Genomic DNA, 15482 nt, shown 5'->3' on the forward strand with positions numbered 1-15482 from the left:
AAAAAAAACAGTTAAAATCTACTTAAAAACTAAAAGAATTTCAAACATATGACTAAAAGATTTTATTAATAAAAGAAAACAAAAAATCCTTGAATAATTTCAGAAAAAGTTTATTGTATTAAAATATATCCTTGAATAGTTTAAAAAAAGTTTCTTGTATTTATTAAATATCTAAAAAAAATTTATGACATGATTAAAATTGTTTAAAGCAGTGTTTCTCAAAGTGTGAACCCTTTGTTCCAGTAGCATTAAAAAATTTACTACTCACAAAAAATTTTAAGAGTAATTGGTAAGTTTACAAAATAGGTGTGTAATATATCTTAACTTTATTTTAATACTCAAACTTATATAGATATAATTTTTGATAAAAAAACAAATCTATGTAAAAACTAGAAGTATAAATTAAGTTGTTTTTTGTGCACAAATCTACTCTTCAGTATATTAATTTTAAAAGGCCCGACTTGTTAAAGTTTTGAGAATCAACTGTTTGAAGTAAAGAAATTTAGCTTGGTTTTTAAAAAAATCTTTATTTCAATTTTAAGGGAAAAAATCAATATACTAGATATAACGAGATAAAATTTCGGGCTCAACTTGTTTATTAAAAAACCACAAGCTTATATCAACAATATATGCTATGATGATAATTGGTGTTCTCCTATTCTAAAACCACGACAGATTTCAAACAGTAAAATTAAAAACAGTTTTAAATTTTAAAAGCTTATTTTGTAAAAGGTGATTATTTTAACTTTTTTATTTTTACAATATAATTATTTATAGCTGTAATCTTTTACAGTAATATCAACCTGAGTTTTTTTTTTTCCACTGTAATAAAAACAATAAGTCAAGTTTGTTTTTAATTTACTTAATAATTATACTTAATACTACTGTATAAATATTTAGTCTTATGACCTAATTTAATTAAAATCAATAGGTTCAAAATCGCTTGGACTATAAGGAGCACTCAAATCATGTTCATTGTCTTCTAATGTCGTATCTACAAATCCACTTGAAGACAAACTTATCACGTCACTACTTGATGACAACTTTACTAAGCTTTTGTTTTTATACAGTTCACCTACTCGGTTTCTACAAGACGTTTTTATTTCATCTTTAGTTGGTGACAATTCTATTATAGGAATTCTACACGGTGACATGTTTGTATATTCATTGAGTGACATATCCAATGAAAAATTATCGGGTGGATTTTTCTGTAACAAAGTAAATTTTGACTATAGTAAAATTCACCAGGCTTGATGAAACAAAATACCGAGTTTAAAAAAAAATTATTAAGACTTCCAATAAATAACTTACTAAGCTAAGCAAAAAATTGAATTTATATCTAAAACAATGAAAAAAATGAAAAAAAAATTATTATACAAATTAAATAAATATACATTTTACACGAAATTTATTTTTCATCATCTTTCAACGATAATAAAGTTAATATTTAGAAGTTTAACTATTTATATTTAATATATTTTATACATAATTTATACAATAGTTAAACCTCCAAATATTAACTTTATTATCTTTGTTTGGAAAAATTACCTTTAGAGGTTTTATTTTATTTTGATAGTTAACTAAAGAATTACAGAAAGTTTTAGATTTATTATATCTGGGTTGTATACCGCTACATTCTAGCTTTTTCATCTACAAAAATATAACAGCTTACATAGTTTAAAAATAGATTAAATTTGAAAGTTATAAATAAGATATTTCTATTAACATTTTTATACTTTAAAACCCTTACCTAATATATACCTAGAGTTTGTGAAAAAAACAAAACAATCTATAAAATAAAACAAACACGAATGTGAGCATAAACTTAGCATTAAATTATTCATAATTTTCTTCGGCTTTAGAAGCTTGATCAAACTATGTATTACTTAAAATAGTCATAAAATTTTCTTAGCAGATATTTAGATATTAAAATATATACTGTAACTCGAAAGAAGTTTAGACTTAAAAATAATTTTCCAATGATTAAAGTCTAATCAAATACCGAATTCAAACAATGTAAGACATAAAAAAATATTGTTGTATTTACAAAGATTCATAGCAAGAAAGAAATAGTTTAGAAGTATTCTAACAAAAAAAAAGTTCATTCTTCATTTTTTACTGAGTTAAACTTATAAAGTTAAGTTTGTTAAAGTTTCTGGAATAGTAATTACAGTTTACTAAAGCAACTAAGCAGTAAAGTATTGATTTTAGTACGTACAACACACAAATAATTAAATATTAATAGTACATACCTTTTTATCTAGAGGTAATGAGTCTGTAAAGCATTTTTGAAGATTTTCATGAGTTTTCATATAAACTTTCTCTTCGAAATCGTCAGTCACATTTTCGTTTTTTAACTGTTAATTGAAAATATACTATAAGACTTTTTTTTAATTTATGGATAGTAGTAAATTTTCGAAAAATTATCTTAACTTATAACATTACTGAAAAAAAAAAAGATAACTTCATGTAAAAATTTAAATTCTTACAAGCTTATAAGTATAAGCTTAGTTTAAATTTATTCTAGCTAAAAATTAATAAATTGGTCTAAAATTTAGTAATTTTTATTTGTGTTTATATCGTAATTAGCTTAGTAATAATTTTTTTTTAAATATTTAAACTTAATAAAACTTTTAAATTTAAATTATAGTTTGTGCTAATAAAATACAACTATTTTTTGAACTAGTATAAATCATAATAAAATTAATATGCTAGTTGTTATCTATTTTCATGTATTGAATGCATTAATCTTATTTCTATACTTTTTTAAGCTTTTAAATTAAAAAATTGAACAAAAACCATTAAAATGTAATATGTTACATTTATAAAACATTCAGGAGTTTAAATATGTTTTTATACAAACATATTTGCTGGTTTAGCTATTTTAGTTGCTTTATTAAAAAATGTGTGTTTTAAAGAGAGTAAATTAATAATTTTTTAACTTAAATTAGAAACAATTTGTTTTATACTACTGAAGACATTAGAGTAGCTTATAAAGAATCATATTACTTATTTTATAAATTTTAAAATGTTTATAACTTTGTCAATAAAAGTAGTTAATTTAGCACTACTTAAAATAATACTTAAGTTATATTTTGTTTTTTTATTTTATAAATCTATGTTCAATTTTTATGAGCAAATTTTTATCTTTTGCTTTACAAAAATTTAAAACATTTAAAATCATAAAACCAAATAATTAGAAACAAACATTGTTTACTGTAACTCCTAAGATGACTTTATACTGCTCTTTAGTTATTTTTCCTTGTTTCCAGTACTTACTGAGGTAACTTTTGGCAAACTTCCTTGTCATGTCAATTGCTTTTATTTTTCTGCGGCACTTTCCATACTGTTTAATTGCTTTAATATACTAAAATGAGTTTATATTTTACAAATAAATTTTCACCTAACACTTCTGTTACAATAAATAGTTATTATCATAAATTACCTTTTAATTTCTTCAACTTTTATATAACTTTTGAAACTTGATAGGACAAAACTTATTAGAAAATGTTAAAAATGAATTTTTTTTTTTTAATTATTGTTCTGTGTTCTAATTTACTACAGTTTATTAAATACTTACAATTTAGTTTTTAAACATTTTAAAGTCTTAAGTACTTCAGTTTATTTTTTCAACTTGATTATTTATCTACTTATGTAGAAAATTTCATAATTTTTGGTTCTACAAATAACTTGTCACATTCAAATATGTAATATTAAATACAATTTATTTTATAGCTGATAAATCATTATCCACTACTGACTAAATTTATCTTTTTTTTACCTCATTGTTTTAAATGAATTTTAACTTATTTAAAGTCTAAATCTTTTTATCAGTTAAACTGAGAGTGAGCAATTTTTTTAGTTGGTGGGCAAAATTTGAAAAATATATATTTGTTTGTCCATTTTTTTTTTTTGAAAGTCTTTGCGAGCTTTGAAAGTTGTACTAAAAAAATCTTAAATATTTTCAATAATAAAGTTGCTATGAAATTATCATACAATAAATAGCTGTGTAATAAACCTGTATAACAAAAAGCAACTTCTAAATTACTTCTTTAATTATAACTATTTAATCATATTTAGTTTTTTTTTTACACATTTTTAAGTTTAAAACAAGTCAAGGACCATAGATTTCTTTTAGTGGACAGGATTTAGCTTGCGGTCCAAAATTTTATTTATTAATATTAAATATTTGACTTGTTACTACATTTTTGAAATAAAACAAATTTTTACTTGTTTAGGTTTAAAGGTTTAAACTGCTACCTAGAACTAAAAAAAAACGTCATACTAGTTGTTAACTTTGAAAACATTTAAATAAGTTAAGACTTGTTAATTGCACACATGCAACTTCTTTGTAAATAGATTTTACATAAAAACACTTAAGATTTACTAAACTGAATTAAAAACTATTCTAATAGCTAAGAAATACATGTTGTTTGTAAAAAGAGTAACTTTTTGAAAGCAAAAATTCTTTAAACTACTAAATAAAAATACTACTCCTGGAAAAAATAAAATTAATTATCCTTACAAAAATTAATAAAGAGTAATACTTTTAAAGAAAACTTCACTAGTAGCAATGTTTTAGGCTCAGCAAAGCTGCGATGTGTTCGACATAAACAACAAACTAGTAGTCGAGCATTATTACTTATAATAATACTTCAAATGTTCCACAAAAAAATAATCATAAATGATTTTCTATTTTTATGTAAAGGTGCTGCCCTTAAAATAGGATAAGAATACAAACACAATATTTTTTAATTTATGATACTTTTAATACAGACCGAAAATAGAAAAAAAATAACTTAAAGTACTAACTGTTTTCGCTTATGAACTATTTGTTGCATTTTTAAGCAATTACTTTGATAAGAAATTCGTCTGAAGCACCTTTCTTTTTCTTAAAGGGTCATCTTTACATAAAGTACAACCCTCACTATTTTGAACCTTCTAATATCTAATTTCTTGACTGAAATATAATACCAAACATCTAAAATACTTAAACAAAAAACAAACTGTGTCCTGAAACTTAGTAAAATATTCATTTAGATTAAAACTTTATACAAAATTTTGTTTGCTCTCAACTAATGTAAAAAAATCTGGTAATAAAGTAGTACTTTTTAAATACTTGGACAAAATTAGTTTATCAAAAGAAAAAGAAAATCTACTTTAATTGAAGTGAATTATAACTTAAAAACTTTGAACTACTTTCCCTACATATTACAGCTTTGTTGTAATTTGTAGATAATTCTACATTAGATATTAGAAGAATAGTATTCTGTCTACAAAAAACCTTTTTCTTTTCAGTTTTAAATTATTTATTTTATTAGTAGCAAATCTAATTTAAGAAAAGTTATTCAGATTCATTTTAAAGATGTGTGAAAAAAAAGTCATCCTGAACTTATTTTGTAAAAAAAAACATAATTGTATGAAGAAACTTTAATTAATGTGTTAATGTAGCCAGGATAATGATCACAAATCTTATAAGTTTTAGCTTATGTTTGTACATTTTAGAACCCAAAGTAAAAAATATATATATATAAGTTTTTTAAGTATTAAACATGTAAAGGAATCTTTTAATGTTACTAATATTTAAGACTAGTACAAGAAAAAATACCAGTTTATTTTAACCTTTCCAAGCTTTTGCTCGTTGTTTATGTTGCTTTTCTGCTCGTAGAAGTTCTTCAGATCTTTATATCTTAGTGCTTTTTTTGAACTTTTTGTTGGTAGATCTCTTACTAGCTTTTTGTTTTTCGGAGGGGTTGGTAAGACCTGTTTTTACAAGCATAAGAAAAAATTTATATAATTTTATATACAATTAAAATCAAAGATTTATTTAATGAAACAAAGCTTTAATCCAACAGCTCAGTAATAACCTGAGTAATTTCTAAGAACCAGTATAAAAGGTAAAACAAAGTTTTTGAAATCATAAAATATTTTCTTTCACTATTAACTTATAAATCAAATTAAAAAAGTTGTCTAAATTACAAATTTAACTAATGTTATTTTTAACTTTTTTTTATTTAGAAAAACTTAAAAGATAAAGTAGATAGATAGAAATTTCTGGCAATATTTTTGTATTTTTTGGCTCAAACAAAAACTTGTGCAAGACAATAAAAATTGAACCTTCTAATAATGAATATTTTTAAATTTGCTCTTGATTTTGTTTTAGTACACAGTAGATCTTGTGAAATGATTACTTTAATACAAACTCGACGTGAAAACTTTTCTTTAAACTTTTATAGTCATGGTTGCCACTGATCAAGCTGAGAAAAATTTCCTGACTTTTCCTGACTTTTTCCTGACTTTTTACAAAAATTTTCCCGACTTTTCTAAATCAAATTCTTAAATCAAACTAATTCTAAAACACATAACCTAACACTTGAAACTATATAAAGCTTCCAATCTAATTTTATAATAGGTTAAAAACAACAGTTTTTTGCTGAATTCTATCATCAAACTTCCAGTACATCACTTAAACCATCTGTGTATGATTGATGTTTGTAATAAACAGCTCTATCAGCAAAATACTTGTATTATCACCTTATAAACACAGCTTGTCTGGAAAAAAGACACAATTTTTTAGCATTTCCTAGCATAAATGTATCTAGATAAACAAACGACATATAATGAACTTTTAGAATTAAAACCTTAAATCAATAAGGAACTTTCACAACTTAAACCTTAAAACAATAACGAACTTTTACAGTTAAAACATTAAAACAATAAAGAACTAAATCAAATACTGATTTTTTAAATGTATGTACTAAAATTTATTTTCTCCGTTTTTTATTAGCACTTCAACCTCTTCATCTAATGAAGATATGGTTTCCTTCATCTGGTGTTAATTCCGCTTCAGTATACACATTAACTTGTTACATAAAATACTAAACTAACTGCTTAGTTATAGAGAATTCAATTATTTACTTAAACAAAAAACACTTTGATTCTAAAATTATGCTAGATAAACTTTTGTTTATATATTACAGTTTCACTATAGAAGTGTCCTTGCTACAGATCACCAATACTAAAAAGCTTACAAAATCTGCTTGTTCAAGTAGGGTAACTTGTTCAATATGTTAACAGAAAATTTTTGCAGTTTTATAAAGAATATTTTACTAATTTATACCAGATGAAGGCATTGAAAATAATACTAAAAATTTTAATAATTTCAAGGAAAATTTTGAAATTATTTTCTGACTTTAAAGGACTTTTAATTAATTTTTACCATTTGAAGGCTTTGGAAAACAAGGAATTTTGTAAATTCAAACTGACAAAATTTGACTTTTTTTCAAATTTTATCAAACTTCCTGACTTTTCCTGACTTTTTTTCAAAACCCCCCATTTTTTTCCTGACTTTTGTCATTATTTTTAATTTTTCCTGACTTTTCCTGATTTCCTGACTTTTCCTGACCGAGTGGCAACCCTGTATAGTACATTTTTTTTCAAAATTATGCAGTCCACTAAGATTTTTTATTAAGTCCAAATTTCAAAAGACTTTTGTTGGTAAATCTGGCCAGCCAACTAGAAAATTTCCCACACCAAGGTTAGAGTGCTTACTAAATCAAATTAAAATACCTGCATAATAAATCTTAAATTACAGAATTGTTTACATTAAACTATATCAAAAAACACCTTCCTCAAAGTTGGATGTATAATTAAATTAATGTATTATATTACAAAGAATCAACTACAATGCTTCTACAAATTTTATACAAAAAGGTTAATTTTTAACTTAAAAACTTCTATATTTAACTAATATCTTTCTAACACACTAGATTTTAAACTTTGACTCTCTGTTTTGTTTAAAACAGAAAAACTAAAAAAATAGTTTTTTTTTTTGAAAACAACTAAAATTTAAAACAAGTTCATCTAGCATCTTTTGATAAAAAACAAAGTTTTTACTATAATCTCACGAACCTATAGAAATTTTAAAGAGTTGCTTAAGATTTGTTTAATAATAATTTTTTTCAACCTACCAGATAAAAAGCTATTAATTAACCTTATTACTATCTCCATAATCAAAACTTTGGAGCCCTTGTGAACCAATATCATTTAACAATTCCAACTTAGCTCGCTCTTCAATTCGTCTATATTCTTCTTGCAAATCTTTGTTCTTTATTTCGCTCATATCTTCTAAAATAAAATTTCTAATTTTCAATTTTTTTTATCATGTTGTTTTAACTTTCCGTTTTATTTATATACATTTGTTTACAAATACTATATATATGAAAACACTTAAATTCAATTTTTTAACTGATTATACTTGCAAAAAAATGTGAGACAAAATTAACGTTTTTTATGTCAAACATACTGTTTGAAAATATAAATTAGCAAAAAATGGTTACTGTTAAAAAACAATTATGAATATTAATTTACTTCATTATACTTTAATCACGCTTTTTTTCTACTTGATCATAAAAACATAATGTACTAAAATATTGTATTTTACTATATATACTTACATTTTAAACATTTTACTTGTGTTTGAACTAAAACTGCTACCTCTAATGCACTAAACTGTGATTATACATGAAATAAGCAAATTTTTGGTATAATTTTCATTTAGTTAGTTTTTTAAAAGCTATTTATAGTTTTGCTTATTTAGTAGTAATTTACAAGTACAAGTTGTACTAAAAACTTGAATACTTTACAGATACAATTATTCTAATACTGACCATTATTTCTCCAGGTCTGATGTTAATAGCATACTACATATTTTTCTTTTACTAATATTTTACTTACTTTTACAAGTAAAATACAAAAATCAAAAGCTTATAAGTGAACTTCTTCAACATCAGCTTGATGGTTATAAGATACCACAAATTTAAAGAATTTGTTTTAAGACTTTTTTTTTAACTTTTATACTTACTTATTTTTTATAAAACTTTTACAACTCAGAATATCAAGAAAACCTTTTTATATACATTTACTTGTTGTGACAAAGCTAAAAATTTCACAGTATTTAAAAAAAAAAGATTACTCATAAACTTAAATTTATCAAAAAAATAATTTTCATTTTTTTATTCCTGACAAACTTTTGATTTTACTGAAACTAGCAACTTTTTCCTAGTTTTTAGAATTATACTGATTTATATTTTGTTTAAACGTAGAAACTTATCTATGTAATAATTAATAAAACAACTAAGTTTTATAAAACAAAGCATTTTTTTTTATTTAATAATTTTCGAATTTAAAAAAACTGCTTTCAGTTTGTTATTTAATCACAAAGACAAAGTAAGTTATATTTTAGTCTACAGTATTTCCTACTAATATAATTTATCATAAAAATTATACTGGGTTTATTCTAAAATTATTTTTCTTAACCTATTAAAAGTTCTGCCTCATTATTAAGCTAATTATTGCCAAAAAAAAAAAGATACTTATAGAAGTTAAGCACAACTTTTTTTGTAAGATAAAGATGTCACTCTTACAAAAATAAAAAATAACTTCACCAGTACAATAAAAAATATATAACAACAATAACAATAAAAAAATAAAATAATTGTTACTTTAAGGGGCAAAGTTGGGTCCAACAGTTTTTTTTACAAAAGTTAAGATTTGCTCTTATTTGAAAGTTTAGAGTGTATACTATAAAGTACTTTTTACAGAATGAAAAAATTCAATCAACTTTTGATATATAAACAATTTTGTAAAAAAATCTAATACAACTGTATGTAATCAAAAACTTTCAATTTGGCAGAATCAAAAATTTTGGATTTGGTTGACCACTTTAAACTTTTTGAATTTTACCTAATTGTTTGTCAAAAGATAAATGAAATGTAAAATTAGTTGCTGATTTCACACTTGCGTGGATAAAAAAATTGTTTTTCACATTTATAAAAGCCTCATCAATTTTGATTTAGAGTTTTTCACACAGTATAAAAACTATGATATTTTTTTTATGTTAGACTCTCAAATAAAATTAAGTACAAAATTAAGGTGTTTAATCTCAGCTTTTTGGATAACCGCTCTTACTTATTTATCATATGTTTAGTTTTTTATGTTTGCTTGTTGTAATGAACTGTTGCATTATTTATAAAAAGAAAAAATGCAACTTCAATATTTTACATTAAAGTAGATGCTTGCATACTTTTAGCTATATACTTTTTCTTATTATTTTATTATTTATTATATTGATAATTTAAATCTATGACATACATGTTATAACTTCCAACATTTTAATATCTTATTGTAAAAACAATATTCTTTAGAAATAAAAATATGTTAAAAATAAAATCTTTATTAGTTTGTAATGAACTGCTGCAACTATTTGATTATTTATTGTTGAACTCTAAATATTAAGTGAATATTTAGAACTTTCTGCAGTTATGAGAAATAAAGCTTAAAATATATGATGCTACATTTCATCAAAAAACTTTTGCCTAGTGATTTGTAAAAGTTTTAAAAGCAGCTTATATTTTTTGAGTAAGAAATTTTGTAATATTTTTGTGTTTTTCTTTTGTGTAATAGACACATCACCCTAACTATCTTGCCTAATTTATATAAAGTATTCTAGAATGTTCTTTAGTATTGGTATATAAAATTCACTGATACATTATAATAAGCTAGTATAACAGCACTTTATACTCATTATGTCAAATTTAAGACATTACCCGCAGAGGGTCCTAAGCATAAACATACTAGAAAGTCACCTTGTCTGCAGGAAAAGTATGGGCAAAAAGGTCAAGTTGACAATCTACCCACAGACAGTCAACCAGATCGAACTGAGACTTTGGATGTAGGCCCACTAGCATTCATAGCTCTTAAATTTTTAATAAATTTTAATTTCATTTGATGTTCTATTTTTGGGAGTTAAAGATTCGATTGCTGTTTGTTTTGAAAACTTGCAGAAGTTTATGTTCTGATTCGTTTATAGTCACTTAAAAAACTAACTCTTAAGTTAAACATAAAAAATTTTAACTTTTTTTGATATTTGTTTTCTGTTTTAAGCAATTCTTCAAGTCTATAATTTATTTAGTATGTAAAACAAAAGTACAACTTAATTGTTAATGTTGCTTGCATGAACATCAAGATATTTAAACTAAGTTTTGTGTATGTAGCTTAATTTTTTTCCAGCAAGAAATTAGCTTTTTTGTTCGCTTTTAAAATAAATTATTCTAAAATAAAAATGCATTTATTAACACGTTATAAATAGTGTTCTAATTTTTTTTTACAAAAAAAATAAAAATAGAGTAATTAAATATATTTATAAATTTATATTTACATTACAAGCAGATTAAATCTTTCGGATTCCAATTATTAAAATATTTGGATTAGGACTCGGATTCGGACTCAGATTCAGCCAAATCCAGATTTCAAAATTGAGATTTGAATCCAAATTCCGCCGATTCCTAATTTGAAATTAAGACTCGGATTCAAAGTTTACCAAATCCAAAATTTTTGGATTTGGTAGATCTTTAGATATTTCTAATAATGCTAGGAACATTTTCTAAAATTTTATTAACTGAGAGAAAATCAATAATGAAAAAAAATTCTCTGTTTGTTTATATTAGAAACTTTTTACACAAATGACGATATCTCAAAATTTAATAAATGTTTTTTTTTTCTGTGAAAAATATAATATAGTATATAATTATTTAGAGCTTAAATAAAAGGTATAATGATATTTTTCAAAACAAAAACATACAGTTCAGCTATAAGCTTGAAAATTTAATTCTGAAACGATTTCAAGTATAAAACTGATTACAACTTGGTATTTATAACTTAGATTGCTAAATTAACTATTGAACAAACAAGAAGTATTTTTGTTCTCCTTTTAGAAAGTAGAAACCTCTAATTGTTTTTTCATCAATAAAACTTATAGTACAACAAAAAAATATTACTGAAAATCAACTTTTATTTTTATTAATAGCTACTGTTTTAAGTTTTGCTGTTCATCTTTTTTATCATATGTTTAAGTAAAGTGGTTTAAGGGTCTTTTTAAAGCAGTATAACTATTATACAACCAACAACTCTAATTATAAATTTTCTAATGTAGCTAAGGTGAGTTTTAAAACTTTTCAATTGATTTTTTTAATTCTTTTAAAACATGCCAATGGGAATTGTATCAATGAACTTTACAAACACCATAAGAAACACTTTGGATGCAAGAAACTAAACAGTTTGATCTACATTCTACAATAAGACTCTATGCTCTAATAAAGTTTTAAACTTGTAAGTTTTTATTTAATAAATCCTTAAAGTCATTGAATTAGTGTACTACTGCGTTATGGTCTAGAGTTGTTTGAAAATAAACTTTTCAAATTAAGATACATTTTAACCTGATTGATTGTTTGTTGCATTCACTAAGTAAGACATTCTCATTTAACATGGATCCAAATTTATAAATTAAAAAAAAAAAAACTTAACATAATCATCTTATTGAATTTTTAATTGATTATACACTAATTTTATCTTTATTTTAATTAAAAACATAAGCATACAATAGAATAAGCTTTAATTAACTAAATCAATTTTCACTGTACCCAATTGATAAGGTTTTTAACTAGTTTACTTCAGAATTAAAAATATAGTTGTTAATTCAAATAGAAAACTGATGATTCTGTCTGCATGAAATATATTAAATTTTTTTGTGATCTTTTAATATTGTAAGTGTTTTCTCAAAGCAAATAAAGTTTTATTGGCAAATTTTATAAAAGTTTACATTAATACATATCATAACATATTAAATAAACTTTGTTATTGTTTTTTTGGAAACACTTCTGTGCAAATTAAACTATTTTATTTTTTGTATTGTTTGTTCTTATTTTTAGTTTTGGCTTGCTTTTATTTTACTGTTTTTTTTTTTTTGAGAATTACACATTTTAATCATGGTGACAGGGTTGTTGTCTTTCTTTGGTTTTGCTTAGTGGTATTCTTTTTTTTGATGTTTTTCTGAGCTACATAAGTTACACAATTAGTTATTTTTCGGTCTTGTTTTATTTCAGCCAATTATCTCCAAATTTGTACTATAATCTTTGATTGTCTCTTTCAATATATAGAAAAATAATTCATTGTAATTTGATTGTTCAGTGCTGGGCTTTTAGATTATAACTGTCTAGCAAGTAACCTAACTTACCAAGCCGCAATTAAAACAGACAGTACAACAAAAAATAAGACTTTCAGTTTAAGGTTTTATAACAATTTATAAAAACAGACACTTACCTCTTTTTTTGTAGTTTTTTTTGGTTAACAATTGGTACTTTTGTTTTTTGTCTGTCTTTTATCAGCAAAACAATGAAATTGATAACATTAAACAAGTATTTTATTTTTACAACTATCTGAGATACAATTATAACTAGACTTTTTTTTACATAAAATAAAACTAACATAAGCATTTAGAGTTTATAACATGATTTAGGTTATTAAAATTTTTCAAAATGTATGAGATCAGAAAATTGCAACCTTAGGAGCTTTAAGCTCACATTTTTTTACATGTGGATAATTGCCACACAAACACACTGAGAACAATTTTTTTTTAAAAATTAAAGAAAGTTTTATGGTGGAATTTCTTTATTTTATGTAATTCATATCACTTTTTTTTCAATTTCCAGTTTATTTTTCTGAAAACAAAAAATTCCACCATTAAACTTTTTTTATTTCGTTTAAATTTTTCACAGTGTGTTTGAGTGACAATTAGCCACATGTAAAAAAAAATTGATTAAACTCCAATGTTGCAATTTTTGGATCCCATACATTTTGCATTAGGGTGGTTTTTATAAAATTTGGTTGGTGCCAAAGTGATATTTTCTTAAAATAAATTTTATACAGAGTGTTTTTATGATAAAAATAAATTTAATTTTTTCTAGCTGTAAAACCAAAAGTAGCTGCAAAATAAGCACCTTATATATCTTTGTTATCAAACCAAAAAAAATCATTTATAACAACAAAATTAAACTAGAAGTTTAACTTGCACTACTAGTTTAGAAAGCATTTAACTTTTTGTGTCCAACATCAGCACTATTTAATTTTATAAAGATCTTAAATCTTTTTGTGCCATGGGAATTATTATTTATAATTAAGTTTATTAATTTTTTTTAAATTACAAAAAGTAGTTTCTTTGCTTGGTAATTCCCTAAGCTAAAAGTTCAAGAATTTAGGAAGAATTTAGAAATAATGAATTTTAATAACTTTTTTTAATGTAAAACCAGGGGCGTCGCGTTGGGTGTTGCACTGCCGCAATTGCACCACCTTAAAATTTTGTAAGAAAAAATTAAGTATCTACAACGTTTTAATTATTTTATAGAACAAAATCTCTTATAAAACTCCAATTTAGACAACGACCATTTCGCTCACTACACTGCCGTAAACTCTTGGCTAACTGCCATAAATGAACTCAAAAAAGCAAAATTTCTTCAAGAATTACCGCAAAATAAATATCTTGTGGTAAGTAAGCTAAGTTGATTCCCTAAAACAGTACAGGCTTAAGTATCATTCCACAAGCTATTGTAAACGAAAAAATGAAAACAAAGCAGAGCAGTTGCAACTCAAGCATAGGCGATTCGAGCATAGGCGAATCGAGGAGAGGCAACTCGAGCAAGGACAACTCAAGCAGGGGTAACTCGAGCAGAGGCGACTTGAGCACAAGCAACTCAAGCAGAGGTAACTCGAGTAGAGGGAATTCGAGCAGAGGCAACTCGAGCAGAGTCAACTGGAGTAGAAGCAATTAAAGCACCGGCAACTCGGATTATTTTTTCTGCAGCACCTAAAAAAATTACCACGCGACACCATTGTGTAAAAATATGTTATAGTTCGGAAAATTTACTTTTTCCTATCGAATTCTACTTAGAAAATTTTGTTGTTTATTCGTATTTAAGTATAAAAAAACTCTAAAAACCTTTATTTAAACTTAAAACTTGCGTTGGAGGCTTAAGTTTAAATCTTAAAAAATTTTTTAAACAACTTTTTATAGTATATTCAAAACATCGAGAATTTATAGTAATAGTTAAAAAAAAGCTCTGTACAAAATAATTAAAACAGTAGAATATTATCAATAAATTAGAAAACTAAGGATTTTTTATGATTTACTGCAAAAGCTAATTTTAGGAGCTCATATATATTTTTTAAGTTTTAATTTTTTTTTGATAAATGGTTTTGTTAAAATTTAAAAAGGCTCGATCTAAAACTTTTTTCTAAACTTTATAAGATATTAATTGCTGCAGTTTGTAAAATAAAAAACATCAAGTACAAAAGTTAGAAGTCTGAAATTTTATTATAGCTTTTTTAACTACAAAGAGTTTTTGAAGTAATTTTTATAGTGAAAACTATAAGCAAAATTTAGTACTTGTAGTTTAACTTTGTGAGTGGTACTTAAAAAAATATTTTTTTCTAATGATATTGATTTGAACTAATCGTATTAAGTATATGAATAACTATATTACAAGTACATTTAGTTTTAATCATTAGTTTATACCTTTTATACTACAAAAGTTTTTTTTTTCACTTTTGTGTCAACTACCTTTCCCATATTAGATTTTAAACAAAAGTTT

General features: G+C 23.9%; 1 protein-coding gene across 1 annotated transcript; it reads right to left on the bottom strand.

The window, feature by feature from the left end:
- Nucleotides 1–587: 587 nt before the first annotated feature.
- Nucleotides 588–13262, bottom strand: LOC145838647 (uncharacterized). The gene is made up of 6 exons (XM_082946271.1): nt 13159–13262; nt 7994–8127; nt 5623–5763; nt 3209–3346; nt 2253–2357; nt 588–1208 (listed from the first exon to the last, which is right to left on the bottom strand). The coding sequence occupies exons 2-6, from the start codon at nt 8120–8122 to the stop codon at nt 915–917; spliced, it is 807 nt and encodes a 268-aa protein (XP_082802397.1). The 5' UTR covers nt 8123–8127; nt 13159–13262; the 3' UTR covers nt 588–914.
- Between the last annotated feature and the right edge of the window lie 2220 nt (nt 13263–15482).

Source organism: Thalia democratica, chromosome 6 (assembly GCF_965202585.1).
Source record: "Thalia democratica chromosome 6, ktThaDemo2.hap1.1, whole genome shotgun sequence".
NCBI classification, from domain to species: Eukaryota; Metazoa; Chordata; class Thaliacea; order Salpida; family Salpidae; genus Thalia; species Thalia democratica.